We start from the raw sequence: 27,032 nt of genomic DNA, 5'->3' as shown, positions 1-27,032 counted from the left end.
TAGGAATTCACTGACTTTTGGATGTTAGTTGATATAGCTAATGGAATAACATGCTATGTTACACTGATTCTTGGTTTTCATAGAAATAAAAGATATAATTAGCAATGAATGAATAATTCGGTCATTTGAAAGCAAAGTCCAAAAATGCAGTAGCCCAATTCGGTCATTTGAAAGCAAAGTCCAAAAATGCAGTGGGGCTACCACAGATGAACAAAGTATACAAAGTTTAGTTATTATTTTTATATGTAGGAAAAAATTAAATATATTTATACTTTCTTACTATTAAATCCAAAAAATAGAAAAAACATTATCAATAATTTTTTTAAAATATCATGGAACCCACCTGACAGTACAGTGGATCCCACCAAACGATGTTGGTCCCACTTGAATAGTGTCTGGATCCCACGTGGGATCCACCTAAACAATACGTGGTCCCACTTGAATAGTGTGTGGGTCCCACATGGAACAATATGTGGGTTCCATGTGGAGCCATGATGCATGAGGAGGCTCCAAATCTTGGAGCTTTAGTGTAATAGTAGTAGTTAGAAAATGGTTATGGACTTATTACAGGAACTTTTGCTACAAACTTATAAACGATCTCTTGTTTGCATATACATATATGTTTAAAAAAATACTGAATTTTTTTTTGAAGCTTTAGGTACTGAAAATTAAGCATACGGTTATCTACTAAATGAATATTTTCTGGAAGGAAAATAGGCTATGGATTATCACTATATCCTTCAGTGTTTGTTCTGAAAAAACAAATTATGCATGCAAAGGGAAAAGAAATGAAAATGGAACTTTTATCTCCTTTACTCGTTTAAAGGAGTTAATTTATTCAATATGACAGCTACCTTATCTCGTAGGAACCCTTACAGTTCTGGATACCGAAAACATACTATGTCTGTTGGATTATCAACTCCTAATTAAACAACAATATATCAACAAAATATACTGAAACACAAATGCATTGACAAACATATTTTCTTTTTCCAAATAAAATTGAGCAAAAGGTATATTCCTAGCGCATGTTTTTGTAGGATTCCGAGGACATTTCAAGCCCGTGCTGATTGCGCTCATCTCGCAGGAGAAAATCATCAAGTAAAAAGGAGATCACCAGGATAAGATCAGTGTGCTACTTGATCATTAACCTTACCAAGCTGGTATACATAAAGACTGCTTTGTTTTGAAGAAAAGCTCAGGTCCAGTAGTCAAACGTATATGTAACTCAAGAAAGATTGCTTCAAGCCCGAAGACTAACACAGCATAGAGACTTGTGTAACAAATCATACAGAACCTATGCCCTGTCATGAACTCATGATTGGCAAACTTGGTGTATCAGTCGGACTATACAACCACCTGCTACTGATGAAATGTCATCTTCAACAAATATAAGCTAAGTTCACCCATATTTTAACCAAACTTCAGTTCTAATGGTTGTATTTAGACCACCACTAATGAGTATAAAGATATTTTACAAGTGAAACTAAATCAAGAAACTAACAGTCTGATGTTTATGATGACATGAATTGTACAATGCATCCAACTGTTTGTTGAGTAACTGAAACGTGATTGCTTCTGGTTGTTCAAAACTTAAAGTCTAAGTCTTTAACAGATCATACATACTTGTTCAGTTGACCAATCGTGGCTTGCAATGACTGCTTCACTCAACACTAGTTATGGTGTACAAGAGAATTCGTGCCATGAAATTTTTTCACGAATTGTAAACAGCTGCAGGTTCAGTTATTTCCATGGAAAGTTACAGCTTGGTTATAAGACAACAATCATACTTACAGAAGGTAACAGTTTGGTTACTTCCTGCATATCTAGTTGGCTACTGCATATTTCTAGGGAATCAAATTCGATCAAGATCACTCGAATATGAAGAAAGGAATTATGGACCGCCTGAATTTTTCATTGATCAGGGGCCATCGTTGGCCAAACAGAGTGTTACAGAATGCGGAGGACAATTTACAACTATGATAGGAACAATTCAAGACACGAGGAACATAACCATGAAGAAAATTGGCATTCACAAGAATGCGCTTACACTAATGATTCAACCGAGGAGATGATCTGAGTGGTCAGCGTTCAAAGAAGACGCAGAGGCTTGTAAGATATACCTGTTGTGCCTTTTAGGAATCTGAATGAGGGGGTGTTTGGATACGAGGCGCTAAACTTTAACAGTGTCACATCGGATGTTCGGATGCTAATTAGAAGAACTAAACATGAGCTAATTATAAAATTAATTGCAGAACCCTGTGCTAATTCGCGAGACGAATCTATTAAGCCTAATTAATCCACCATTAGCAAATGGTTACTGTAGCACCACATTGTCAAATCATGGACTAATTAGGCTTAATAGATTCGTCTCGCGAATTACACTCCAACTGTGCAATTAGTTTTGTAATTAGTCTATATTTAATACTTCTAATTAACATTCAAACATCCGATGTGACGGGTGTTAAACTTTAACAGGGTGGAGCCAAACAGGCCCTGATTCTAAATTAGCACGAGGTCTAAGCAAGGAGCACAACAGATCATGATCGATGTCCATTGCCATTTGCCAAGCACACTACAACTTGACGCTACAGAGTGTGAAATAACTCTGCATTGCCAAGCACACTCTGTTCCAGAAACTTTTAGAACTTCCAAACGTGAAACTGTCAGGTAGCAGAGAAAGTGGACAGGTTGACAAATGTTAGAACTAAAGTTTTAATAAGACATCACTATTAAAAATTTGGGACAACAAAAATATACAACCCCAAAGAAAGAAACCACAAGAACATGAGAAGCAGAATAAATCAAAATTGCACTGGAATATCACTAATTGCATGATTGCACATCAACAGCTTAAGGTTGATAAAAACAGCACAAAAAAGGAGACGAAAAATAACCACATCAGCACTCGATCAACCATCAAGCAAACAAAAAGATAGTATCGCCAGAGGATATTAAGAACGAACATTGATATATGAAATATAATACTTGTCCAAAAGGCACACACAGCCTTACACATATTGCCATACTAGAACGATGGCCTAAAGTACTTATTTAGCTAACCCGAAACTCCAATTTAACCATGACACGATGACACCATGCACTACAGCAACAGCTCACAGACCACCACGCAGGCGGAGAACGAGGTGGAGGGTGGACTCCTTCTGGATGTTGTAGTCCGCAAGGGTGCGGCCGTCCTCAAGCTGCTTGCCGGCAAAGATGAGGCGCTGCTGGTCCGGAGGGATGCCCTCCTTATCCTGGATCTTGGCCTTCACATTGTCAATGGTGTCAGACGACTCTACCTCCAGGGTGATGGTCTTGCCAGTGAGGGTCTTCACAAAGATCTGCATGCCACCGCGGAGACGCAGGACAAGGTGCAGGGTGGACTCCTTCTGGATGTTGTAATCAGCAAGGGTGCGGCCGTCCTCAAGCTGCTTGCCAGCGAAGATAAGGCGCTGTTGGTCCGGAGGGATGCCCTCCTTGTCTTGGATCTTGGCCTTCACATTGTCGATCGTGTCCGAGGACTCGACCTCCAAGGTGATGGTCTTGCCAGTCAGGGTCTTCACAAAGATTTGCATCTGCAGAAGGCATGAGGTGTACAATTAATGTCACAAGCTCACATCTGAATCGACATGGGTCAGTATAATTATTGTTTGGGAGGAGGGGGCTAAATTTTAGCCCCCGTCACATCGAATGTTTGACACTAATTAGGAGTATTAAACCTAAACTAATTACAAAACTAATTAAACAACCCCTAGGCTAAATCGCGAGACGAATCTATTAAGCCTAATTAATCCATTATTTGACAATGTGGTGCTACAATAACCATTCACTAATGATGGATTAATTAGGCTCAATAGATTCGTCTCACGATTTAGCCTAGGGTTCTGCAATTAGTTTTGTAATTAGCTTATGTTTAGTCCTCCTAATTAGTATCCGAACATCCGATATGACAAGGCTAAAATTTAGCCCAGAAGCTGTTCCAAACTAGCAATAGCAACAAAAAAAAGAAATAAGAGAGCCACATGAGCTACATAGAAGACTCGCCTATGAATGAAATACGAAACCACAACAGAAGAACCAACTCCAGCATTCCAGATTAATAAATTGCAACTAGGACAAAGCTCAGCACTAATCATACATGTCCAAGTACAGTATGAACAGAAGATGAAAATAAACATGAATTTAGGAGCTGTCACAACTAGTGAACTAACTAAGGCCAAGACTAACGAAAAAAAGACTGTAGATAAAAAATCAGCAATGGAGCTCATCGATAGACATCTCAATCTCATATGAAACACACTGCAAATAATCGTAATGTTCTGCTAAACAAAAAATAATCATGATAGACGAGCTAAACAAATCTAAATCTACTCACAATATAATAGATCATTCACAAATTTCGCAGTAACTCTACACAATGATTTAGATCGATCTACACAACCGAGAGATCATATCATCAGATGCCTAAAGCGCAAACCCCGACTGGTTCCCAACAATTTTCAGGTTCTCAACAATTTTCACCAATCAAATCCGGCGAAGCGTTATAACTCGACTGAAAGGTTTGGACATTGAATCGCGAGAAACCTTAAAAGCGGGAGTCTGATGGGGATTAGTTACCTTGACGAGTCGATTAGCTGCCGAAGAGTTCTTTCCTTGGCGAGATTAGACGGTGATTGCGATCGATGAGAAGAGCTCGTGAGGGGCCTCGCAATATATAGCTCGGGTGAGGCGGTGCCAAGAGATTTTCTGTGGGGTTACCGCCTCGGGCACCTCGTGTACCAGCCAATGGGTACCAACCACGTGGCACCAGGTGACATGTCCGTATCCGGCACGGCCGCATCCCCTGACGGAGTCGGCAGGGTCAGATCACAGCCGTTCGTATCCTATCAGACCACCAGAGAAGCTCGCGGCACGCCATGTTTGGGCTGAAAGACTGAAGCTGGGAGAAGTTATATGGACTGGCCCAGGTGATTGGCCCAATTACCTTGCCCATGCAGCCCAAGTAAACCGACAGACTGCAGCCCAACTCTCTCACGGCTCCATCGATCCCTAGTTGGCCAAGCCCATTTCAGGATCCTGCAAGCGCCGGTCCCCCGCCCCTTCCTTCCCGCACGGCGGCTCCCGGCGCGGCCGTGCCCTCGCCGCCCTCTCATCTCTGCGCGCCCGGCGTCGCCGCCCCTCCCCCGAGCACCCCGCGTCCCATCTGCTCACCGCGCGCCGCCCCCTCTCTCCAGCGCCGCCTCTCGCCGCTCCCGGCGCCGGCACTTCCTCGGCTGCTCTCCGGCGCCGACGCGGAAACGCCTCCTGCTGGCGGTATCAGCGAGCGGGCGGCGCAGGTAGCAGAATCGTGCCCTCGAAGATACGACGTCTTCAGGTGGCACCACGCAAGCGGCCTTGGCCTCGGGTCCTCTGCTAGGGGCCTGGCGCGGTTCGCCAGATCGACCTCCCCGACCTGTAAGTTCTTCTGATCCAGTAGTGTTTCTTAGTTCTAACATAATCAGCCGTTGTAGGAAGGAATTTCTATCTATGTCAATACCCTTCAGCGTTTGTTTCATCCGCTTATGCAAAATTGTGAACTTTCTTTTTATAAAGAAATTGTGAACTACATATGCAAAATTGTAGGCTTGCTGTTTATGGTCTCCAATGGCGTTTCTTGGGCGAAGAGCCAGGAGCTACATATGCTTGGAGCTATGCGGTTCAGTTCTGAACCAGAGGCGGCACTCTTCTTCGAGGGTGGATTGGAAGCAGCTGCGGCCGATGATTCTCAAGAGAATTAAGAGCCGGTCGAAGGAGTACCCAATCAAGCGGATGATCCCGGTCGCGGAGGAGGTCATGAGGGCTAGGGAGATTGTCACTGAGGGCGTCTCCACACTGCTCAAAGCTGTTCCTGTGCATTCATGCAAGTAAGGGAAAGAAATGTGAAATTAGTAGTGTTCTTGTCTTAACACAGAAATAATAAACTCAGTAATATATGTTTGCTAAAAAAATGCTTTCTGTGAAGTACAGCATCTTTGATTAGGCAATCTCCCAAAAAAAGGTAGAAATGGCATAAGAAACTTGAGTAGAAATACTACTGTATTCATAAATTAGTGTTGGTGTTGTGTATCGTCACAATTTTAGGTTGTCTGATCCAATTCTCGCGATACCAAGTTAACAGTTCTGTGATATTTATGCCTGTTCTCAGTGTTGATTCGCCGGTCAAGGTTCTGTCTATCTGATGTCAGTTTATTGATTCCTGCCCTGAAATTTTCTGCATCTTATGAATCCTTTTAACACCTTCTGTGCTGATTTGCGCTGAAGGTTTTGTCCTGAAGTTCACATTGGAGCAACGGGTCATGAGATGAAAACATGCCATGGTTTCAAGCGTATGATCAAGGACCGACCACATAAATGGGGTCCTGGCAATTTGAATGACATCCTTATCCCTGTCCAGGCTTTCCACCTGAGAGAAATGTTTCAGGATGAGATAAAGCATGACCAGAGGTTTGACTACGCCCGAGTCCCAGCTGTACTCGAGCTCTGCCATCAGGCAGGTGCAGATATACCTGATGAGGTTTTATACAGAAGTGAACAGCTATCTACAACGGTCAGAGGCCACAGCCAACAACCTGCTCCTATTTTGCCAGATCAACTCAGATATATCGGTCAGACAACACTGGATGCATGGGAAAGCCTGAGATTAGGTGTCACGAAACTCCTTTTGGTGTACCCATCTAAAGTTTGTGAGCATTGCTCTGAAGTGCATGTCGGGCCATCAGGGCACAAGGCCAGAATGTGTGGAGTATTTAAGTTTGAGGGCTGGAAAGGGATGCACAAGTGGAAGAAGGCCGGAGTGGATGACCTAGTTCCTCAGAAGATCGTGTGGCATCGGCGGCCTCATGACCCACCAGTTCTGGTGGACGGCGGGAGGGATTATTATGGCCATGCGCCTGCTGTCATTGAGCTCTGCATGCAAGTTGGTGCAAGAGTACCCCCGAAATACCATTGCATGATGAAGACACACGGCTTAGCACCACCTGTTCGATGAGACCAGATGTCTTATAAAGTTGATTGCCTAGTTAGATTTATATTTGGTGGTAGACAGGAACTGTATAGATCGGACACCAAAATATTTTTATTTGTGAAGGATTTCAAGGGTGCAGAAGATTGCTCTGGTAGAAGCCATCAGTTAACAGTAATGGCCAAATAAGCAGATACACCATTTTGAAGTTCTCAACTCTCAAGTGTATCAGAATTCAGAAGGTTCGTACTAAACAAAACTACTGATTTGAAGATCCTCAGACAATAAGGGAAAATTGTTTGTGTGTTGTAAAATATTAGAAGAGATCACTTCGTTGCCCTTCATTTGTGCAGTTTTTCACGCTTCTCTAGAATGGAGGTAGAGCTTTAGGACTAGCCTGCTGTCTGTTCTTCAGTTACTCAACTCAGCTACTGTAACATCAGTGTTTTCATTGTTATCTTTATTTTGCAAAGAGTATTACCTTGATTGGTCATGTCACCACAGTGCTGTACCTTAGATTGTTTCCCCTCCTCACTCGGTTATCTGCTTGTCTCTGCTAGCCTTATGGGCAATTTTGTTGTGTGCAAGCCATGTGAACATTCAAGAGAATTTGCCATATTCTGTATTATCTATGTACACTGCTGTCACAATGCGCAGCAATTCATTCTTAAAGCTGTAATTTTGCATGCAGGTTTTCACTTGTGTTCTTTTTGCTGTACTGAATACTGATGATTCCAGTCACATTTGCTGACATCTGTAGTCCAAAGCTGCAAAGCTGAATGATCTTCTTTGTTTACTCGAAAGCTGAATGAGTTTTGTTTACTCGAAAGCTGAATGAGTTTGATATATGACAAGTGTTTCTGCTGGCAATGATGCTAATCTATATGATTATATATGAGATAAGGAGAAAATATTGTGCACTGGATTTGATTTGTAACTTGTGACTGTACATGGCATCTGTCTCCGCAAGGCACGCCGTAATGCTTCGTACATAAACATAGCGCAGAGATACTAATGTCTGAATCTCTATGGACCTTGGACAGTTCTAATGCTGTCGTGCAAGCTTACGACATTGGAATACTTGATCTAATTTCGACTTTGGAATCAATTTCGAAAAAATTCAGACAGTGAGTGAATCTAAAAGTCGCAGACTGTCAAACTGCAATGCAAAGGCACATCGTTTTCTTGCTTGAGCCTTCGCTTCCAACAGCACGCGATGCGAATGCGGTGGACTGGATTTGGCAGTGAGGCAGTGACAGAGTGGGGAAAATCTGTATCTGCCAATTCTGCTGCTGGTGGATTGCCTCCAAAGGCCTGGGCCTTTTTACCGAACCCTGTGGGCTGTGGCCCAAGATAGAATGCTAGCTAGTAGCACTGTGAGCTGAACCCAGACGAAACTCTTAGTACCACCTCGGAAGCGCAGACTGGTTTCGCCCTGCTTATATGGCTGAGCCTCGGCTGTTGCGTCACGACCTTACTTGAACAGGATCTGTTCTATAGGATCGTACCGCTGCATCCTTGACTAATAAGGAGGCAAGCACTTAAGCCTGGTTGATGATTCAAGACCTGTGGGCCAGAGCGTGATTAACGGCCTGGATTGAGCTTTGATGCTCCATCCACGGCTGTAGAGGATCGTTCCTGGTCAGGCTTGCCTTACTGGGGTGGCCCTCAGGTTGTCTGACAGGTTCTTTTTTTTTTTTCCTTTCTTTTTTTTATCTTGCATCTTGTGAGTAATCATGGCAAAATACTTATATCCTCGTGTAGCTTGCAAGCTGTGTTTCGTTTTGACATAAATTTGAATCTAGAAGGGGCAACCTGTCAACTACGAAACCCATTAAATTTTGCTGTCAGTCGCAAAAGGAGTTGACAGGATTCTACGATGATTCTGCCTTCTAATGCAAGTTTACCATTCTTAATTATTGGTTGCTATAGAATTTTCGCTTATCACCAATCTTTCAATATAAGACTAGAATTCCGCGAGGCGATAAACAAAATAAATAAATAATCACGGGTGCATACAGAATTATTGTTTATGCAAATCTTTCAGCCGAAACAGCTGATGTCAACATCGCCAACAACTCCAGAGGATGCAGATCAGCACTTTTGCAGACATGTATCACCAATCCATCACTGTGCGTGCGATGATAACTCATTCTTCAAGGTCACAAAACCAGGTTGATGCTGCATCCTTGTCAGGGCCAGAAAAGCCTTTGAAACTTTGGATTACTGCCTCTCCTTGCTCAGAGCCCTCTCCTTTCTGCCTCCTTGTTTCTGCAGGCCACCGTGCAGCGTCGCCTCGCTTCCAATGGCGTTCAAGGCGAAAGGGTTCTTCAAGGGCATCAAGGTCATCTCCCGAATGTTCGGTAAGTGAATCCCGTCCTTCACATGTGAACTCTGAACATTGGCCACGTACGGCGAACAAGGACAGACAGAGGCCTGCCTACCTGCTCGCACAATGCACATCTTGTATCTTCAGTGACTGCTCTCTGCATCGTTCTTTGCAGCGGCGAAGGAGCACGAGATGGAGATCGGTTATCCGACGGACGTGAAGCACGTCGCGCACATCGGCTGGGATAGCGCGGCGGGCAATGCATCTCCGAGCTGGGTAAGCACGCCACGCCACGCCTGAATTTTTTTCAGTGCACTGCTGAACTTCTTGTTCCAAATGTCTGATTAGTTTATATTTTTTGCTTTGCGTATCTTGCATACCCTAGATGAACAACATCATGGCTGCCCCCGACTTCTCGTCGCTGGGCAACTTCGCAGCATCAACAGGGACCTCCTGGGCTTCTCAAGGTATGGCCATGCGTCCTGCTCTTCAGTACAGAATACACTGCTCCGTTCGGTGTAGTTGCAGCCTATTTCTTCTAAGGAACACGTGATTGTCACCGTGTTTGGCAACTTCTGTGTTGGTTCCTCGATCCCGTATCTGTAATCGCAGAGCACATGTTAGTAAGAAAAAAAAAATCAGGCTTCATCAGGTTTCTGAAGTCTGAACTACCAGCAGCATCTCTGAATTGCTGGTGGTAGGCAATGGGTCGTGCAGACAAATGGCGATTGACACGATTCTTCTCGTGCTTTATGCAAACAATGGGGGAGACTTCTCTTGAAGATATCTTGGTTCTTGCTTCATGAGACGGTAACGCAGGCAAACCTGAAGCTTCCTGTGATGGGGACACGATCAATTGGTGTCGTTCATGCCTGGGTTCCCCAAACGCTTGGTCCTGACGCGGTCCGACTCCAAAGAGAACCAGTGGTTGGTGTTTCAGACGACAGGCGCTGACCGCGATCAGGCAACCGGCAGACATCCTCCGCCCCTCGCGCGGGGACGGGGCGGCAGGCCAAGCACATTGCTTCTTCCAAGATCACACACTGATTTTGTTTTTCCTCAGCTTCCTAGATGAGCAAGGGCTCGTTTGTGTTCTTTCTTGCCAGTCGCTGACACGCGTTCTGTGGCGGCTGTTTTCACAGATTTCGACCCGCAGCCATTGGGCACACCGGCTTTCGGCGCGGTTGCAGAGAGCACCGGCCGGCAGGACACGGCTACGTGCCCGGACGTTCCAAAGCCGCCGAGGAAGGCGAGGGGGAAGAAGCCGGAGGACGGTTCACCGGCGGCGCCGCCGACGTCCACGGACGAGTTGGCGCCACCACCGCCAGCAGCCGTCGAGGCTGAGGCTGCCGTCGGCGTTGCTGCAGATGGCACGCAATGATCCAAAACCGTGTTCCGGTCTTCCGTGTTGTTGTGTTTGTGTAGGAAATGGTACAACGATTGTTTGTCTCGACTTTGTTTTACTGGGATTGGATTGCAGATGAAAATGGAATGAATGCAACGGAATGGAGTGTCACAAACTGTTTCCCCCGGAACTGGGCATTTTATCGTTTCTTCAGGTCCAGTCTGTTCATGGTCTTTCTTTTAGTCCGGGAGAAAAGAAGAATCAGCCCATGGCCTTGTTATTATGGGCCGGGTAGTCCTTCTGACGGCCTGGCTCGAGTTATTTCCGCGTTGGCCGGCCCATCTTTTACTGAGACGACTCCACCCCTGCCCCGAAGCTGGAACCGCCGCCGGCCGCCGGAGCTCGCTCCGTCGCGCGGTACTCCATCCCGCCGTCGGCGAATAAGCCACGCAAGTGAGTTCCACTCTCGCGCTCGTGGCAAGTAGCAACTGTCGATCCTCCTTTCTTTCCCCCATTTTCTCCTTGTCCAGTGGAGCGTGGGGTCCCCATGAGTCGATTTTGAATTGTTGCTCCATATTTTCCTACCAACACTTGCAGATTGGCGAGCAACCTGCTAAAAAGTATGCTCTCAATGAGTGGATCTGTGACTGTGAGCTTACTAAATATTTGCCTAGAGCCAAGACGTCTGGAAAGATTATTACAATACATGTTGCAAATGGATTAGTGCTCCAAAACCATCCACGGATGCGGCGGCAGTCGAATACTCATGTGCCAGCGCGCCGTATGGTATGAGCCCGCATCGGCTGCAGCCTCCAGCGATGCGCGTGGCGCCAGAAAAGTACATGGCTTGGAGCAAGTTGCGAGGGGATCGAGATTCGTTCAAACGATGCGGAAGGTTACAAAGTTCTAACCACTGGACTGGAGGCTTTCTTTCTTTCTTTCTTTCTTTCTTTTATGCGAATTATTTTGTCAGTTCCAACACATAATCGGTTCCTTGTCTCTTTCGGAGCCGGTGATCCCTAGCCGTTGCTGATTCCGATGCCTTTGGTTGGCTCCGGCACCACTGCGTTCTATGAACCTGCCCCGGCTATGGTTGGCCCTTGTGCTATATCATACCAACGTCTGGAGTATTATGTTAGTCTGTTGCCATCTTGACTAAGGAGAAGGGTCTAGCTAAAATTCTCTTCTTTGGTCAACGATGAGTAGAAAATTGACAGTGGCCTTTCAGTTCGGCATCGGCGGTTGTCACTGGCCTGCGATTAGATTCACACTTCAGTATGTCCCAAGGTCACCTACTAATTACAAGTAGTAGCAATGTGACACTGAACAAGGAATCCCTTTTAGATAGAGAAGAACCCTATGCTTGATGTACTCCAGCTTGGTAGTAGCCAATATTCCAAATTCTAACTTGGCATATGCGTTGATTAGTATTTTCAGTTAAATGAAAGATGCCCTTCTCTGTATTAGCCTTTTGTCTTTCTTTCTTCATTTTTCTCGAATGATACATTTTCGCATTAAATATCTCTGAAATGCCTCACTATTCAGATTGTTGGCACTTTAGTTCAGTTGTCAACTATAGTGATTATCATGGACTCCTGTAAGTGACTATGTATTCTAAAGAACTTCCCAACAGCTGTGATGTTTAAATCTACAAATGCTAGGTTGGCACCAAAAAGTCCATCGAATAGATGAATACTGAGGATGCCAGTCAGACATGCCAAGTGGGTTTTTTTAATTAAAGACTTATCCAATGAGCTCTTCTACGGAAAATGTCCGTTTGGAAACACTAGGGATGTATAGTGGAACAGAAAAATAGTCACAACTTGCAAATTAAAATAACCGTTGCCTTTTCCAGCTAGCTACTCTACTCAGTATAAGTGTTTTGGGACATCAAAAGATCACAAATGCACAGAAATGTGCCATGCAATGTGCATATTTATCTTTACCATGGAGTAAACTAGTATTTGAGCCCATCTTTGATTCTGTTCTGCATTTGAATGCTAGAGTGGCGCACTCGGTTGCCAAACTTTCAGAACTCTAAACAGGTATTACAGTCAGAAAGGTTCATGTTCTTTCGAAAACTGAAGGGCTTATGTAAATTCCAGTAAGATGAATGAGAAGCATGTCTCTAGGACACGCATGTCCTTTAAAATGCCAATGCTTGGTACTATTTAGGGGAATTCCGTAGAATATTCTTACTTGTCCAGAATTCATGGTCCACTTGATGCTAACTGTCTCCTTGTAGTAGCACATGCAAATATCTTATTTTGTGAGAGAAAAATGTTGCTAGTTGGAACCTCTGCAATGAGTGTATGAATTATTGAACAGAACTTTTCCATGAAGACTAAATTACTTGTTTTGATTTGGTCAGGACTTTGTATTTTTGGAAGGTCAGAGATGCCGCTTATGCTTATTCTAACTAATTAAGCAGGTTTTTTGTACTAGCCACTCATTAAAGATATGCTAGCTTCCAGTGTCATGAGGTCAGTATTACAGCTTGCTTCTAGTTGGTCATCATATTACTGACGTGTGCACAAACGCAAGGGAATCCCTAACCATGTGGACTTCAAACTGACTGAAGCAGCTAATCATATTATTAATTTGTTAAGTTCGTGATTCACACCGTAACTAAGCTGTTACGCTCTACTAATTGCTGGTTAATCACCTGTGTTTCTGTGCGATGGGCATATATTATACCATAAAGTTTGACAAATTTCTCTGCTGATACATGTTTCGAACTTGCAAGCAACCAACGCGTTACACTGCACGGTTTACCCTCTAAGAGAGATCGCCGACCTGTTGGACAAGCGGCATGATGAACCTCGGATGAAGACTTTACTCCATCGAAGCAGATCTGACAGATGCTAAGCTAGCGGCGGATGCCGAGTCGGCGAAGGAGGCGGTGGAGTCGGAGTCCACCGCTCCCGAAGCGGAGCTGGATCGGATTGGCGAGGAAGTCCTTTATGCTCTCGGGGAAAATGACGCCGGGGCGGTATGCCATCGAGCTCGCTGGGGAGGATCTTACGATCACCCCTACCTGGTGCGCCAACTATCAGATTTAGTCATCGACAGTCCACCAGGGGTACTCAGGTGGTAGATTTGTAGGCGGGAAGATCGTGAGACCAAGAGCTCGAATGTTAACACAGGGGTGCAAGGTTTAGACAGGTTCAGGCCTCCGGAGGGTAATACCCTACGTCCTGTGTTCTGATGGATTGTATTGCTGGTATGGGATGCGAAGAGTCGATCTACCCTCAAGGGGCGTCTATAGGCTGATGACATAGGGTTACAATCGGATAGGATAGGATCTAATCCTAGTCGGTTGTTACATGGAAAGCAATCTGAGTCGGTTTACAACAAGTATCCCGTGATATACAGGCTGAATTGATTCGCCCGGTCTCCTAGCTTGTGCTCCACGCGTCTTCATGTCTTAGCCCACACGGCACGGTCGGGCGTGATCGGTGGGGGCCTGTGGGTACCCTCATCCCTCGAAAGTTTTTCTCACTACCATGTACTCGATTATCTTGTTTTGCTTGTTTGCTTCTTTTTTTTTCATAGTTGAATACTTCTTTTCCTCTTAGTTTGAATGGTATGATCAGAAAAGCTCAACAGCTGGATGGGAGTAGGTTCTCTTAGCTGACAGAAGAGTGCGATGTATGAACTATTATATAATTGTATACAATTACATTGAATAATGGTAGTACATGAACTTTAATCATCCGAGATAGTTTATCAACATGGAGATAGGGACCAAGCAAAGCCCTTTCTTCCTTAGCTCGTTACTCTCATACAGTGCCTTCGCGTTGTTACTATAACTATTGATCAGTTGTTGATCCGCTTTGGTCACTGGTTGTTGTGAACCCACAGCTTCAAAGTACTTGGCCTGCAATATCCCAAGAACACACAAATGTAAGTAAAACTAGGGGCAAGCAATCATCATCTGCAAAAAGAAAGTGAAGAGACTGTTTCAGAAGCATATACCAGCTGGGGCATGTTGAACTCTTTCGCATCCATGATTGGCATCGCCTTGATATCAAAATTTTCCATGGTAGCTACCTGTGTATATACAAACCTCAATCACGTTAGAAGGCAAGCTACGTAATGTTGTTGTTTGACAAGCTATGAACTAAAGAATCTTTTCCAGTTTTGCTAACCTTTGTGGCAGCTGCAGAAGAACAGGCAGTGTCCTGTAGAGACTCATCTTCTTCGTCGTCATCGCACATCAGCTCAGACGTGATGAAGGATGCATCGTCGTCGAAGGAATTGAACGAAGAAGAGAAACCGGAGGAGAAGCTACCACCAGAGACTGCTGCTTGCTGATCCATCCCTCTGTCTTGCGGTGACGACGCGAGGAAGCTTGCGATGTGCACCGCCCAGCTGCTCTCGCCGGCTGACATGGTGGATGTGGGTGCTGGGCTGACGCATGAGGATGGTGATTTGTTCTCCATTGTTTGTTCAGCGCCTGTATGAATGAAGTAGCAGAAGAAGAAGAAGAAGGAGCCGAAGCTGAAGCTTTTCTTCTCTGATGTTCTGCTTTGGTAGCTCTGGATGTCGAGTGAAGGCACGCTGCAGTCCGTGGCTATTATAGCTGCAGGGAAGGAACAGGAAAGAATAGTGGATGCAGTACATGAGTATGAACAGTCTGTCAGTGGAATACAGTTGAAAAATCCCTCTCCGAGAATCTTCCCGTTGCATACTTTATTCTGTAATGATCGAGAATTGTTCTAGGCACAGTACCATGTGGCGTATATTGTATCGGTTATAATGATAATAACTATCATAGTGTACTACTTTTCCAGCTGATTGAGTCGATCGATGAGGCGGTTGTGATGTATATCAGCACTGGCCAATGACGTGTATTCCCAGTGAGAGCTCCACTTCACCTGCTGCTGCTGCTGCTGCAGGTTTTCTGGTCTCTGTGATGAATCCACGTTTCCTTTTCCCTTGCTGACTTTGAACTGGATTATGAAACAGCTTTTGTTTTCCCATGTGGCCATACGTTCCATCAACTCGGTCGGAAATTGAGCAGGATCGGTAGTAGTAGTAGCAGTGCAGTAATGGCGAAAAGCTGCCTCGGACACGGAGCGGAAGAATCAGGCAAAGATTCAGAGGGGGCATGGAGATCACGATGCGCGGCTGTGGGCGATCGTGCTGGTGGAGAGCCGGCGAAAGGAAACGAGATCCGGGGGTCACGTCCATGGGGGCATGGGGGCGGCGACTGATCGAGCACGTCTGCGCCCGCGCGCGGCACCTAATCCGATCCGGCGGCGATCACAGCGGATTGCATTGGTGGATCACGTTTCACGCAACACGCAAAGGATATACACGAGTATTATCTGAAGCTAGCCAACGGCCGGCCGGACGACGAATCCGTATGGCACTGTGCTCTCGCGGTCGTCACGCCCCTCGAGAGATCGCCGGCGACGGCGACGGCGACTTTAACAATGCCGCCGCAGCCTCTCGATCAGAACTTGCCGAGATTTTCCTTTTGTTTACTTGCTGCTGCCGCTGAAGTGATGGATGGGTACGGTTCTAAAAAAAAAACCATCGTCTGTTGCGTTCAATTATTAACGACCACGAGGAGCTCTGTCTCTGAGGAGGTTACTGTCGATCGATCGCGTAAACACCGCGTCAAAGTCCCATCAGGTCTCGCTCAGAGGTGGCCATCGCCGTGGATTCAGCCACGCCAAGCGATCGGCCGTGTATCCCTAAAAGGTAGCAACAGTCAGCTCCGATCCTTTTCTTTTTTGGCCAAGCAGCAGGTGTCGACGAATTCTTGGGTTCCATGTACCGCCGGGGAATTGGCTATTGGGACCTCATGGGCCACATTGCATTGTGTACTAGCATATGCATGTGTATATGTGTACCCAGTCCACATGTCTGCCGCACCAGGTCCAGCAACCAACGTGGCCTCCGCTGCCTACGTCACGCACGCATCACGGCTGACTTCATCCATCATCGTCACCTCGTCTCACTACATGCTCCCCCCGTGCATGCTCTGGATGGGCACAGCACCATGCAGATAGAGCCCAACGGCTAATAATAACGCCCAAATCATCGTGCGTGGTATCATAACCGATGGATCATGTTAGCTGATACCCGTCCATAACTCACCACGTACGGCCTCAAATTGGCGCAGATCCTTGGGATCTCTCGCGATCTCGCCATGCACCTGCCATTCTCATGATTAAGTCCCGGTTGGGAGAATCGAAATCTACGAGATTTTCCAACCAGGACTACTGCTCGTTTCTCTACCGGTAAATTTGCACAATATGCATTGCAAGTTAAACTAGCTAATGACGTGATCATCATCGTAACCTTACAATTCAAGTTCAACCCGTAAACTTAACTTTCATCTTCATCATGAATTCAAGATAAAGGTTCTTATACTACCTGCTATTGGGTCATGCAGTAGCCGTCTACATTCACTGCTATTTTTGACAACTCAAAAGCCATCTTCAAACTTCAGTATTACTACGCCTTTACAATCAAAGGATGAGGCGCGCGCGTACAGACACGCCTGTTCAGCTTTGTTCATGTCAAATCTTTCTGTTTCGAACTTTAGTACTTAGCTGCCATTTTTTATGTCTATTTTCATCTCAGATCGTCAAATTGCAGAAATGTTAATGTTTTTGGGCCCTGTTCGCTTCAGCTTATTCAACCGGCTTATCAACCACCAAACAGTGTTTTCCTCTCACAACAAATCAGCCGTTTCAGCTTTTCAACCGGCTTATAAGCTGAAGCGAACAAACCCTTAAGATTTGGGAGAATGTGATCCAATTACCATCCCCGCTTTAGACCTAATTACCAAACTACACTGAGCCCACCCATAACCAACCAACTCGGGCACTCCGCAGTCCCCACGATCCAACACCGGCCTCACTCCTCTCAGTAGCCCTCCCATACGGCCTCCCACGCGCCGCCCGCCGCCGCACTCCCCCAACCATCGCCACCGCCTCCACCCCGGGTAGGGATGGCAATCGGGCAGGTTTAAACCCGAAACTCGTGGGGTTTGGACCCGATGAAGGCGGTGGTGAGTTTGTGTTTCCCCCACGGGTTCGGGATCCGAAATGGGGTGGAGGCCGGGTGGGTTTAAAATTTCCCTCGCGAGTAATCCATGGATCCCAAGTATATATTTCAGCCCAACAATTAGATATAAGCCCAGCCCAACGAGAAACATGTAATCTCCAACCACCCCCACCCCCACCATCACTCGCTCCGTCTCCACCACTGGCCGCCAGTGCGCCGCGAGCGCCGCCGGCCGGCCGCCCTCGCCCCCTCGCCGGCCGCCCGCGCCCCCCGCCGGCCGGCCGCCCTCGCCCCCTCGCCGGCCGCCCTCGCCCCCTCGCCGGCCGGCCGCGCCCCCCGCCGGCCGGCCGCCCTTGCCCCCTCGTCGGCCGCCCTCGCCCCCCGCCGGCCGGTCGCCCGCGCCCCTCGCCGGCCGCCCTCACCCCCCGCCGGCCGCCCTCACCCCCCGCCGGCCAGCCGCCCGCGCCCCCTCGCCGGCCGCCCGCGCCGCAAGCGCCGCCGCCCCCCAGTCCCTTGTGGTTCACTGTTGCTCGGGTCTCGGGCACCCGCGGGTTTCGGGGGCGGGTGCACGTTGTCATCCGAAATGAGGTTCGGGTTCGGGGCGAGTTTTATTCTCCGGTTTCGGGGGCGGTTCCGCTGAAGCTCCACCTGACCCCGACCCGCCCCGTTGCCATCCCTACCCCGGGGCCACCCACCTCGCCGCGCCCGTCCGTCCACCTCCAACCGACTGACCGGCTCCCGAGCCACCCGACCACTCGGCCAGATGCCGCCGCTACGCCCCCCGCCGCCGCGGCTCCTGCTCAACAACGTCTCGTGCATGCGGAACGCGCAGACGGTGCTCCGGGACATCAACCTCAGCGTCCACGACGGCACGGCCCTCGTCCTCACCGGCGCCAACGGCTCCGGCAAGACCACCCTGCTCCGCATGCTGGCGGGCTTCTCGCGGCCCTCGGCGGGGGAGATCCTCTGGAACGGCCACGACGTCACCTCCTCGGGCGTGTTCCAGCAGTACAAGCTGCAGCTCAACTGGATGTCGCTCAAGGACGCCGTCAAGGAGAAGCTCACGGTGCTGGAGAACGTGCAGTGGTTCGAGCTCCTCGAGGGGAAGGACGGCAGCAGGGCGGGCCCGGCCATCGAGCTCATGGGGCTCGGCAGGCTCATGAACGAGAAGGCCAGGATGCTCTCCATGGGGCAGCGGAAGCGGCTGCAGCTCGCTAGGCTGCTAGCCATCGACCGCCCGATCTGGCTGCTGGATGAGCCCTCCGTCGCGCTGGATGCGGATGGCACTAGGCTGCTCGAGTACATCATCGCGGAGCACCGGAAGAAGGGTGGGATCGTGTTCGTGGCCACGCACCTGCCCATCGAGATTGAGGATTCCATGTCCCTTCGGCTTCCGCAGAGGTTCCCCCGGAGGAAGACGCTGGTTGATCTTGTCCATTGATGTCAATGTGACCACAGGAATTTAGCTGTATCTCTCTAATTCTTCTCCGGCTATCTGTCTGAATGCTGTTGGAGCAATTTTTGACTGGTGCTGCGTTTGTGATTCTATATTCGGGAAAACATGGACAACACATTCACAATGTTGATATATGTGGAGCTGTTCTTTGTGATCATGGTTTTGATGCATTGGTCCATGTGTTCTACTTGCTGGTGGAATCTTCTTTTGTTTCCTATTCATGGTGCAGTAGGTTTTACTGATGAATTGCTTATCCCATCTGAAGCTTCAAGTGGTGCAAACCGGGAACCTTGACCAAATTTGCAGACCTCTGTACAGGATCAGGTAACTGATGTGTGGTTTAGGAACATCTGTTTTCTCACACTTTTATGCATCGATTAACATTGATTTATGTCCTAACATCCGCGTTCAGTCTGATCCTGTTTATAATTTTACAGCTTAGAAATCTTTGTGCAGCTATTCCTGTCACCGCAATATGTTCAGTACAAGTGGCTGGCTGCATTTCCAAAATGTGATGTCGTGTTTAACGGATAAATAAACGATGTTTGATCTGCATTTAATAGTTATCCACTTGGTTTATCTCTTCTGGCAGCCTTAGTTTACATATCGTTTGTGCTCATGGGAATCCTCTGCATAAATCAGCAAGTTTACTTCTCTAGCAAGCTAATCCTAGTTTTAATTGTACAAGCAGAATTCTGAGAAATAAGTCATTTCTTCAAGTTGAGGCATTTCTATTTTTTTCGAGTGCTATGTGTAAGTCAGGATAGGCAGTACCTTGCAGATTTACTGAGAACTTACTGATTGGATATTAAACTAAGTATCAAAATCAGTCGTCCAACTGGACTTGTGCTGTAGTGAGAACCACATTGCAAAGTGCATGTCAGAACATAATAAGAAAGATCAATACATTGTCTCCATGTCATGTAGTCGTGCAGACTATTTTTATGGTGTCTGATTGGCAATTGGCATGCATATTTTGCACACTCTGGACAAAATGGAGCCACAATAGCATTTTTTCCATTGGTACAATGTGTACTTGGTTATTCAGTGCTCCCACCCATCCTTGTCTGCTGAAAAAGATTCTAATATGGTGTGTTCGTAAATAGAGGCCACACGTTTTCTCGAGGAAGTAGCTTGCTCTTCAAATTTATTAAACAGTTCTGACCCCCTGTGTACCATCGAATACCAATAAAATTTCTGTGTTCTGTAAGCTGTTTCAGGTGTCAATCCATAGCACGCTGTTTAGGGCACATTCACTTACATTTCTGCCAGAAGTATCTTTTCTCTTTCTTGAATGTAGTTTTCAAACATAATGTAATAATTCTTATATATATGTAGTTGTCCTATGAAGTTGAACTTCTCAGCAATAATTGAAATGTTCTGATTCTGGAAGCAAAAGCTGATATAAAAGCAGAGTGACTTCCTTGTGGGAAGTTTGAAACTTTGAATAAGAAATTGATGTCGCCAACCAATGCCAACCATGGAGTCGATAGAAATATAGTCTGTATATCTATGTAAATTCTTTACTGTTGATTTAATAGATGGTTTACCTGCCAACTTCTAGCTGTTCCAAGTTTAATTAACACCTTCTGTTATTTATCATTCTGGATATATTATCCTTTTATTATATGTACAAACAGCTTGATATATTGTGATTTCTTTTTTCAACCATGTGCTTCTTTCTAACCTTTAAGAAATAGTATCTGCAGAAATTTATACATCATGCAGAGATCTGTCTTCATACAGCGAAAAGAAAGCCAAAGAACAATGTAAGTCTTATAGAACTCTGCACATTATTGATATGTTTTTGTGATTTTATCTGAATTTCTTTCTTTATCATCCGATGTGTGCATTGGGTATACTAGATTGTCCTGTGTTTGCTCTCACAGTACACTGGTGCAGGCTGTAAGAAAAGAGCAGTGAATGCAGCAGAAATAAGTCTCTGGGGACCATTGGATGTGCTCTGTGACCCCATTCTGGAGGTAGCTGGTCCACTATTCAAGACAAGGTATAAATTACTTCCCAGGCCAGCACGGAGCCACCAATACTACATAAATGCATGCTGTTCTTATGCTGTATTTTGTTTGGTTGTCACCACTTCTCTAGGCCCCGGTCTAGAGGTTTCTAGTGTCGAATCTTTGTACAATGGATCAGGATTTGAACCAATCTTCATATCGCAAATGATCAGGTTTTGCCTGGATCTTGGTTAAGTTGACTGCTGCTCATTCTACGTTCAAAAAGAAAATGGCCTTTTTGTGGATGAAATTTTATTAGGATTTTGGCTATCTGGTCCAATATGATTGAAGTTGAAAGGCTTTAGCAGTTTTGATTACTTAAAATTAGATCGTCTCTGGTGCGCTTGCCTTGTTTTGTATCTTTGGTCAACATTTCTTTTCTTTCATCTTTTACTATTTTGTATCCGTGCAATACACAACACACCAGAACTAAGTTGAGTGATAAAATCACCAAAAAATAGCTTAGAATGCCTTGGCATATGAAAATCCATTTATTATAGACATACCGTCACAATTAGTTACAATTAAGGGTTCGTGGATCTGGAAAGAGTGGTGTGAAAGGGCGGAATGCATATAAGCACCAAGAGTACATGACTAGGAAAGGGATGCTTCAGAAGAGATTCATTTCGTTTCTTGAAAAATTGCAATGATTGTTTTGCTTACTCTTGTAGGTCATGCATATAGTTAATATATTCAGAATATTTTCCTTCTAGTAATTCTTCTTTAAATTTTCCCTTCATATATTAGGAGGTAAATTTACCTCTTTTACTATTCTTTTCAGGACATGAATCTTAATTATGTTTGACTTGTGAAGTAAAGAGAGAGAACTCACTTGACTGAAAAAGGAAATTCCAAGGTCCAAAGATGCACAAGTTTTAGATAGCAGGTTAGCCTCTTAGTGTTGATTTTCCTTTCTAGCCTAGCTTCTGCAACCCCAAGTGCTGATTGGTTGTAGTTTGATATAAACTCAATATTTGCATTTGTACCTGCTTGCAATTAGGTGAAACTATAAACTAGGAAAGAAATGATTTGCCTTTCTAATGCTGATTAACCTTCGTATTACTTGGCAGCCTAGCTTTGATTTGGATAGTTGAAACAGTGTTGGGAGTTATGTGGTTGTTTAATTCATCAATTGAGTAGAAGGAATATGACAATGATGCCTATACTATATTTATGGAGCTAAAGCAAATGTTGCTGGCATTCAAGTGTCATGTTGATTTTGCTTTAAAGGGCGATGATCCAAAAGGGAGGGGGGGGGGGGGGGGGGAATCTGTTTTTGATTAAGTAAACAATCATGGGCCCAACCCTTATAAATACGACCAAGTGAAATTGATCATCATGCCGGCCTTTTGTTAGGACACTCTTTAAAGACTGTTGTCTTTGACTATTACATCAAACATTTAAGCACAGCCTTGGAATCCTATACCATGGAGATTCCTTAAAGGGAGGCAAATAACGGGTGCACAGAGAAGGCCTTATTAATACACATACTAATGTGAAAAGGTGTAGTAAAGCGCTTGATCCCCCAAAAGTCTAGGAGTGAGACACGAGGCATAAGTCATAATGTATTGCTTTTAGTACCTTCTCTCTAGGGCATACTATAATAACTGCAGGGGCTCCAGTGTCAATACCACTCTGTTTCTGGATATAGAGTTTAAGCAACAGAAGAAACAGCAATTGACATTTCTACTTCAGCCAGAACAATAATACAATTTAGTGGTCCCAACATCTCAATGCCAATGTGACATTATTCATGGTACAAGTCGAATTATGTATGGATTAGGAAGCAATACTTGCAGCTTTATCATCTAATCAGATCTATCATCTGTGGTAAGATAAAAGTTATGATAAAAGTTACCACATAACTTATGATAAAAGTTTCTTCAACAAACCTTTAGTGTTGGCTTTACGCAATGGTAGTTTTTACTCTGTTTACTACAATCATCTGCATAGTGTGTGTTTATTGTGATGCTGACAGCTAGGAAATATACTTTATATGCAAAGTAAGAGAGAACTATTAAGCTGAATTTAGGATTGGCAATTCCTGGTTATGGGTCCCAGGACAGTAATGCATGCGCAGAATGCAGCCACATCTTCAGGTCTAGACTTCTAGCCATTTTGGAGAAAAGAAAGATGGATACGTGCCTGATAATTAGAAGCTACTTGTCATGCACTGCATCCATGGGTTAACTGTATGGAAATGAAGACGCCTTGGTGTGCTGGTTGGGTGGAGAATAGGGCTTGTTTCACTTTCTGGATTTATTGTCCCCCCTTCATCATTGAATATTTCAATTCTTGACAGGAATTTATCCATTGGAGCAAGTTGCACTCATGAGCGGTAGATATCACCATCATCATGGCTTAATGCTAGGGTTGGTTAGAGGTTTCTCTATCTGAAAGACTGGCGTACCTAGCCTACCACACACTTAGCGATCTCTTTTGAAAATTTCCATAATCGTTTGGAGAAATTGCAGGACCAGCTGTATGAGTTTCATGCAATGAAATAGAAAGAGAGAGAAGTAGATTTATATTTGTAAACGCCAAGCCAACTGAATGGGTTCCATCTAAATCTAGGTTGCTTGATGCGGTAGAGAGGTCTGCACACTAGGATTATGCCGAGTATATTTCATAGGTAATGGTTTCTTGTTGATGAGTGTTGCTTGTTGATCTACATACGTGTTCGCCTACAGGGTATCTGAGAATGATCTGTAGCCTACAGTTGTGTGGTTGTGTTATGCTTTCTAGGTGCGAGTATCTTTTCCACACATTAAAACTCTATACCTACACGCTATGACATAGAGTAGAGCCACAAAGTGTACATTTGAATCATAAGAATGTATTGTTGAGTTGTTGGTAATTACACTATGTCACCAATATCATTAGAATCCCGTTAGGCCATCTCCACGGCTGGTGATGATGAATGGTCCCGTACAAAACAGATGGATTCCATCGCTATGGAAAGGTATGAAACAAGCACAGTGAGATTCGTCAACAGAGACAGCTATGATAGCTAGTGGACTGGACATACAAATGGATATTAGGGACTGTAAATATACCGTGTATATGAAGTGTTGTAATCAGTAAAAGTTGCATATAAAGGACAATTCCTTTTCTTGGACTAGACAAATAAATCTAAAGTAGGAAGTGTATTCATAAGTGTAGTGATCAGTAAAGATGGCTAAGAAACCATGCTATTTGAGCTTCAGCTGTCTGCATATTTTTCTAAAAAAGTTGATCTTCACCCAGTCAGTTGCCTGTGACGGTACTAATCGATGTTAAATCATTCTGATCTATCTATTCTCAAATCTCAACTATTGATGGGTTAATGGGTATCTGGTGGAGCACTTAGTACTCAGGCCTATTAATTATCCGTTACTTTCCACAATCAGGTGCTTTGATCATTGTACCTTCCACATCAGTTTAATTCTGATATTGTTTGTACAATGGCAATCTGCGAGCCTTTGTTAGCCGCAATGCCCTTTTTAAATCCCATAAGCTGTTACAGTTAAGAAGTCCAATCAATCATGCAACTGATGTCAGTAATGGCCTGTAAAGGAGATTTATTTCTTTTGACAGGACACGTGTAAGGACGGATTTGCACAGGGAGCTTGCATCCAAGGAGAGGCGGCGAAGGGCAATGGCGAGGGAAGCACGGCCGGCTGCACTGAACAAAAGGAAAGGAAAAGACAGTCCACAAGGGCTCATAGCAATAATAACTTCTCAATGAATGACAAGTAAGCATCCTGCGATTCTTTCTCCTCAATGCAATAAAATCCTATTCCTTCCAAAGAAAGCCTAATGGTGCCATCATTAGTTGGATCATATAGCCCCGTACGGCCTTCTGACAGTCCTTTCTTGATTGACATCGACTCCACATATTTGACCGTGATAATGAAACCTGATTATCGGGCGGCACTACTGTATAAATGTTGAAACTGAAACCTAATCGCCAAGTACACTAATCACCAACCCGGCTTAGTTGAGAAGCTAGCAGTTGACTCTCATAAATGACAGGCTACTACTATAATGATCAACACTCATTTCTCTTTCTTCCCTCTTGTTTCCATTTTTTCTGCAGAGAGAAAAGGAAGAAACCCTTAAACAAGGACTCTCCAATTCGATGGGTGCAGCTGGACCGGACCCTACATTGTAAATGTGCCCTTGTCCCATTGTTCAGATGGTCAGAGTGTGGTATGGGTCCATGCACACATGCCCGAAGATTGATGCAATGTTGACGGCGACCAGTGAGCCCCCACTGCAAGCGTTCGCAGGCAGGCAGGCAGGCGGCAGCGTCCTTGAATTGAGGCCTTGTTTAGTTGGGGAATTTGGGAGGTGCTAAATTACTGTTACAGCACTGTAGCACACTGTAGCGTTTCGTTTGTATTTGTGAATTATTGTCCAAATATTGACTAATTAGGCTCAAAAGATTCATCTCGCAAAGTACAACAAAACTGTGCAATTAGTTTTTAATTTCATCTACATTTAGTACTCCATGCATGTACCGCAAGTTTGATGTGATGGGGAATCTTCTTTTTGCATAGTGTCAAAGTTGGGAGTTGGGAGTAACTAAACATGGCCTCAGATGGATCAGAGAAGCCGATGCGAGCAGCAGCCGCCAGCCGGCCGGTCTTGCGAGCCGAGCACGCTCGGGTGGGCTGAGGTTCTAGACGGTGTACGTGTGCTCGAGGCAACTGGATTTGCGAACAGGTTTTGATTTTGGAGTCGTCATTGGGGGTCCAGATCGGTTGGAAGGCTGCAGCTTTCTGCAGACGGTGCGTGTGTGTGCCTTCTTGACCAGGGGTGTTTGTTACGGACATGGTGTGTGCCTGCCTGACCGAGTCTGCCTTGGCGGTGCTGCATGGGGAAGAAGATTTCGTGGCATACGATGACCTGGCCGTCGCCCTCGTCGAAGGGAAAAGGAAAGAGGCTTCTGGGTACTGCAGGTAACATGCTTGCTGTGATGTAGTATTTCATCTGAAGAAGTGTACTTGCGTTCATGTAATGAGAGCATTTCACCGGAAATTTGACCTGTACAGTGTACACCACCACCTGCCATGGCGCAAACTTCGAGGTGGAGTGGAGTGGAGCCTCGCATGTTTCCGAGAGGAGGCACAGGTATTGGTACGGAACGGGAACAATGAACTCAAGTGTTCTATTGGGTGAAAATCCAATGCCATTCGTCCGATCATCTACAGTGTCAGCAGCAGTAGTCCAGGTTAACCTGAGCTCGACCGATCGTGCAGCCACTGATCACGCAGGATCGATCGATTGACCCTTTCCGAGCTTATTAAAATTTGATCGATACGGTTGAAGTCAGTGGAATTCTTGGCACAGGTGGAAAGAACGTTTCAAAGTGAGGTCAATGCCCGATCCACGAAATTTGGAGATAACATTTCAAAGTGAGGTCAATGCCCGATCCACGATATTTGGGGGAACCTCGTAGTCAGAGACTACATATGCATTGGACGATTTCAGGAGAAATCTTGGGTGTTTGTTTCGACGTACGACTTGGCCTCATGAATCTGGGTGAGATGAAAACGGCCGATGGAGGGTCTCGACCTCGATCAGAAACGCGCATGCACTGCACGAGGCCGCGGCGATCGGTACTGGCGCCACCGGATCGGCCGAATCCCGTGGCCAGGCCCCTCCGATCCGCGGCGGTGCGGGGCCGGGCTGCCGGCGGGTGGTGCCGTTGGGCGACGCGGGGGAGGCATGAACGCAGTTAATGCTGGCCGGGCCGGCTAGCCTAGCCCCCCGGTGCAGTGCTGTGCCCGGCGGTCGAGTAGGGGTGGCTGGTGCTGGCGACTGCGTGGCGTGGGCTCCCACCTCACGCGGTGTTGCTCAGGAGGCCATTCAAT

The 27,032-nt window shown here is 45.7% G+C and overlaps 5 protein-coding genes, 1 long non-coding RNA gene and 1 other non-coding gene across 7 annotated transcripts; 5 read left to right on the top strand and 2 right to left on the bottom strand.

The window, feature by feature from the left end:
• Window positions 1-2,954: 2,954 nt before the first annotated feature.
• LOC117863154 (polyubiquitin) lies at window positions 2,955-4,770 on the bottom strand. Its single transcript, XM_034746751.2, has 2 exons — window positions 4,621-4,770; window positions 2,955-3,578 (listed from the first exon to the last, which is right to left on the bottom strand). Exon 2 carries the CDS (start codon window positions 3,576-3,578, stop codon window positions 3,117-3,119), a length of 462 nt encoding a protein of 153 aa, XP_034602642.1. The 5' UTR covers window positions 4,621-4,770; the 3' UTR covers window positions 2,955-3,116.
• Window positions 4,771-5,101: 331 nt separating this feature from the next.
• LOC117865781 (APO protein 4, mitochondrial) lies at window positions 5,102-7,701 on the top strand. Its single transcript, XM_034750019.2, has 3 exons — window positions 5,102-5,457; window positions 5,626-5,906; window positions 6,304-7,701. Exons 2-3 carry the CDS (start codon window positions 5,647-5,649, stop codon window positions 7,028-7,030), a joined length of 987 nt encoding a protein of 328 aa, XP_034605910.1. The 5' UTR covers window positions 5,102-5,457; window positions 5,626-5,646; the 3' UTR covers window positions 7,031-7,701.
• Window positions 7,702-8,471: 770 nt separating this feature from the next.
• On the top strand, window positions 8,472-8,690 carry LOC117866026 (small nucleolar RNA U3). The gene has a single exon (XR_004642726.1). It is a non-coding gene; the product is annotated as a small nucleolar RNA U3 (small nucleolar RNA).
• A 468-nt stretch (window positions 8,691-9,158) lies between these two features.
• LOC117862624 (CRIB domain-containing protein RIC10) lies at window positions 9,159-15,472 on the top strand. Its single transcript, XM_034746126.2, has 6 exons — window positions 9,159-9,177; window positions 9,281-9,366; window positions 9,508-9,608; window positions 9,718-9,799; window positions 10,475-11,130; window positions 11,275-15,472. The coding sequence occupies exons 2-5, from the start codon at window positions 9,309-9,311 to the stop codon at window positions 10,711-10,713; spliced, it is 480 nt and encodes a 159-aa protein (XP_034602017.1). The 5' UTR covers window positions 9,159-9,177; window positions 9,281-9,308; the 3' UTR covers window positions 10,714-11,130; window positions 11,275-15,472.
• LOC117862622 (uncharacterized) lies at window positions 14,312-15,268 on the bottom strand. Its single transcript, XM_034746124.2, has 3 exons — window positions 14,829-15,268; window positions 14,656-14,730; window positions 14,312-14,557 (listed from the first exon to the last, which is right to left on the bottom strand). The coding sequence occupies exons 1-3, from the start codon at window positions 15,120-15,122 to the stop codon at window positions 14,390-14,392; spliced, it is 537 nt and encodes a 178-aa protein (XP_034602015.1). The 5' UTR covers window positions 15,123-15,268; the 3' UTR covers window positions 14,312-14,389.
• Window positions 15,473-18,135: 2,663 nt separating the features above from the next.
• On the top strand, window positions 18,136-19,316 carry LOC117865582 (ABC transporter I family member 1). Its single transcript, XM_034749804.2, has one exon. The coding sequence runs from the start codon at window positions 18,467-18,469 to the stop codon at window positions 19,142-19,144; it is 678 nt and encodes a 225-aa protein (XP_034605695.1). The 5' UTR covers window positions 18,136-18,466; the 3' UTR covers window positions 19,145-19,316.
• A 1,620-nt stretch (window positions 19,317-20,936) lies between these two features.
• LOC140223362 (uncharacterized) lies at window positions 20,937-25,653 on the top strand. The gene is made up of 4 exons (XR_011898765.1): window positions 20,937-21,167; window positions 21,956-22,060; window positions 24,751-24,908; window positions 25,253-25,653. It is a non-coding gene; the product is annotated as an uncharacterized lncRNA (long non-coding RNA).
• Window positions 25,654-27,032: the final 1,379 nt, after the last annotated feature.

Source organism: Setaria viridis, chromosome 7 (assembly GCF_005286985.2).
Source record: "Setaria viridis chromosome 7, Setaria_viridis_v4.0, whole genome shotgun sequence".
Taxonomy (NCBI): Eukaryota; Viridiplantae; Streptophyta; class Magnoliopsida; order Poales; family Poaceae; genus Setaria; species Setaria viridis.
Note: the sequence above shows the minus strand (reverse complement) of the source record. Positions and strands in the feature narration are given on the sequence as shown.

Excerpts from the sequence above, each read along its gene's own strand:
- LOC117863154 (XM_034746751.2), bottom strand. The coding sequence starts at position 3,578 with ATGCAAATCTTTGTGAAGACCCTGACTGGCAAGACCATCACCTTGGAG.
- LOC117865781 (XM_034750019.2), top strand. The coding sequence starts at position 5,647 with ATGGCGTTTCTTGGGCGAAGAGCCAGGAGCTACATATGCTTGGAGCTA. Across the intron at positions 5,907-6,303 it reads GTTCCTGTGCATTCATGCAA|GTTTTGTCCTGAAGTTCACA; the intron begins GTAAGGGAAAGA and ends TTTGCGCTGAAG.
- LOC117862624 (XM_034746126.2), top strand. The coding sequence starts at position 9,309 with ATGGCGTTCAAGGCGAAAGGGTTCTTCAAGGGCATCAAGGTCATCTCC. Across the intron at positions 9,367-9,507 it reads GGTCATCTCCCGAATGTTCG|CGGCGAAGGAGCACGAGATG; the intron begins GTAAGTGAATCC and ends CGTTCTTTGCAG. Across the intron at positions 9,609-9,717 it reads GCAATGCATCTCCGAGCTGG|ATGAACAACATCATGGCTGC; the intron begins GTAAGCACGCCA and ends TGCATACCCTAG.
- LOC117862622 (XM_034746124.2), bottom strand. The coding sequence starts at position 15,122 with ATGGAGAACAAATCACCATCCTCATGCGTCAGCCCAGCACCCACATCC. Across the intron at positions 14,731-14,828 it reads CTTCTGCAGCTGCCACAAAG|GTAGCTACCATGGAAAATTT; the intron begins GTTAGCAAAACT and ends GTATATACACAG. Across the intron at positions 14,558-14,655 it reads AGTTCAACATGCCCCAGCTG|GCCAAGTACTTTGAAGCTGT; the intron begins GTATATGCTTCT and ends GGGATATTGCAG.
- LOC117865582 (XM_034749804.2), top strand. The coding sequence starts at position 18,467 with ATGCCGCCGCTACGCCCCCCGCCGCCGCGGCTCCTGCTCAACAACGTC.